Here is a 2582-nt window from a genome sequence, read left to right on the forward strand (position 1 = left end):
TATTTCTTAAAATTGGGATTTGGGCATAAAAGGCTTTGGGGCTTGGTCGCAATCGTTACCACAGGATTTTTTCAGGATCATAACATGTCAATTGCCACAGAGGTGAACCACAGATCCAGGTTTTACCCCGCTTATTCAGGTTTCCCATCAATTGCCACAGAGGTTATACCTATCCCCAAGGAGAGTGGTGGAATTCTGGTTGCCATTAGGGGAAGTTGGGGCCGTGAAGGAATGCTTACTTCTATCCGACTCTGATAATTCCCAAGTGAGAATTTAAAATTTCAAACTTACCTTTATTTTTATCTGATATTGCACTAATTCTATTCAAATGAAGAAGGTTGTGCTTCTCGTTTTTACTCAGTTTCTTCGAGTCCACAAATGTGCCGTTTGTACTGTTGTCAATAATGTACGCTTCTCTTGTGTTGCCATTGAATCCAATAGTGAAATGCTTCTTGGAAAAATTGCAGTTTGAAATGGAAGAATGTTTGAGCACAAAATCAACATTGTGGTAGTCTCGGCCAAAAGTGTACTCGTTTTCCAAAAGTTCTGGAAAAAAAAAGAATACCAGAAAAATTAAGAGAGAGAAAAAAAAGAATGAAAGATATGATACTACTTAGACTGGAACTTGGCCTGGCTATGGTATTGAATTAAAACAAAAAATAATACTTTTATTACATTAAGACGTGGGAGTCAATGCTTCAGCACATACAGCAGGTAAAAAGAAAAAAAAAATCTTGATGTCATGAAAGTAAAGAGAGAAGACAGCATAGGTAGGTAACTTGACCTGGCTATGGTATTGAATTGAAACAAAAATAATAATTTTATTACATTAAGACATGGGAGTCAATGCTTCAGCACATACAGCAGGTAAAAAGAAAAAAAAAAAATCTTGATGTCATGAAAGTAAAGAGAGAAGACAGCATAGGTAAGTAGGTAGGTAGGTAGGTACTTGAAGTTTGCCCCATGCAGGAATCAAACCCATGACCCAGCACTAACACTACCCCCAAGCTAACTGGGCTGGCTACAACTAGGTTTAAATGTTTACTCAACCTTGTAAGGTTGTAAGTATCGACACCTGTTGCTTCAGCCTAAAAAAAAAAAAAAAAAAAAAGCTTGAAGTTTGCCCCATGCAGGAATCGAACCCACGACCTAGCACTAACACTACCCCCAAGCTAACTGGGTTGGCTACAACCAGGTTTAATGTTTACTCAACCTTGTATTGACACCTGTTGCTTCAGCCTAAAAAAAAAAAATCCACTACCTCCGTAAGCCTGTACAAAACTGCCATACCTGTGTGCTCCATCTGTGAATCGATGCAAACAAGAGTGCCCCACAAATGAGGAAACTCAAAGCTGTCGGAGGCAGGGCTTACATCCAGGACGGGAGTATCTGGAAGCTCATCGTAGTCATTTGTTTCTGTACTGATTGGTTCGTGAAAACACTGAGACATTTTGTAACAGGTGTAATAGTCCTTGAATAGTATACTGTATTTTATTCAAAGTATTTGATATTAATAGAGATCATATAACTGGGATGAGTTCTACCAAAAATGTGATAATCTTATTGGTTAGGTAGGTAGGAAAGAAATTTGGAGGAAAGAAAAACAAAAACTATAAAGAAGATAACACAGAAAACACCATTGGAAAACACTGCTCCGTCCTCCCTATGATTTCGATTGGGTTACAAAGCTCGAGAAATCAGGAATGAATCACTTTTAGTTCTTTAGATAAGCAAATTAGTTGTCGAATTTGCAAATAAGTACGGAATTTTGCCTTGAAAAATTAAACCAGACCAGAGGGGCAACGGGGGGAGGGGGGGTGAACTTTTAGGAAGAAGAATTTTTCAAATTTTCCCTCGAAAATCTCGAATTCAAAGCAGGGTTGTCAAATGTGCAATGGTTCGTGTTTTTCATGTACGGTAATGGAGATTGTACGGTTTTGAACTGATTCGTGAGGTAATAAAAGAAATTGATTTTATTTTTTTTATCATCGAAATGGACGAAATGGGGTATATTACAGTATTAAGTTAGGATATCTGTCAAATTTTTGTCAAAATCAAGAATAATTTTATTTTTGGCGATGATGGGTATGGACGTTCGTTCTGGTTCGTGCTCACGACTCGAAAGGCCCGTTCACATTCCCAGAACGAACTTGTCTATTCTCTATAAAATAGAGCTTGCCCCCAGCGAGAATCGAGCCTACCTTCCAAGCTATGTATCTAGGCTTGTGCTGATTCACTGACACTGAATAATGTGTATTGTCATACATATTTCTTAAAAACTCAAACATACCACTTTCGAGACCATATCTGAAATTTCTTTAATGCTAGATAATTCTCATTTCCTGGGTGTTCAATGCTTTTAAAAAACAAATTTTCCAATATTGTGAGATTGTTCCACGGACATGGAAAGTTGAGTAGTTTTCTCCTTTTAGTCCGTTTTTCCACAGAACAAAAAGAAAAAAAAAGAAAAGAAAAAATCAGAGTCTTACTCAAGGAATGCAAATACTGCAAGGCCATCGCAATCTGATACACGATACATTTACACGTCTCCTCACTCAGCTTCACACACGCTTCGATCTTGC

At 37.7% G+C, this 2582-nt stretch overlaps 1 protein-coding gene across 1 annotated transcript; it reads right to left on the minus strand.

Moving 5' to 3' along the window:
- Positions 1 to 241: 241 nt before the first annotated feature.
- Positions 242 to 1795, minus strand: LOC103505740 (probable serine/threonine-protein kinase fhkE). Its single transcript, XM_026820995.1, has 2 exons — positions 1291 to 1795; positions 242 to 546 (listed from the first exon to the last, which is right to left on the minus strand). Exons 1-2 carry the CDS (start codon positions 1448 to 1450, stop codon positions 242 to 244), a joined length of 465 nt encoding a protein of 154 aa, XP_026676796.1. The 5' UTR covers positions 1451 to 1795.
- Positions 1796 to 2582: the final 787 nt, after the last annotated feature.

This window comes from Diaphorina citri, unplaced genomic scaffold (assembly GCF_000475195.1).
Source record: "Diaphorina citri unplaced genomic scaffold, Diaci psyllid genome assembly version 1.1 scaffold192, whole genome shotgun sequence".
NCBI lineage: Eukaryota > Metazoa > Arthropoda > Insecta > Hemiptera > Psyllidae > Diaphorina > Diaphorina citri.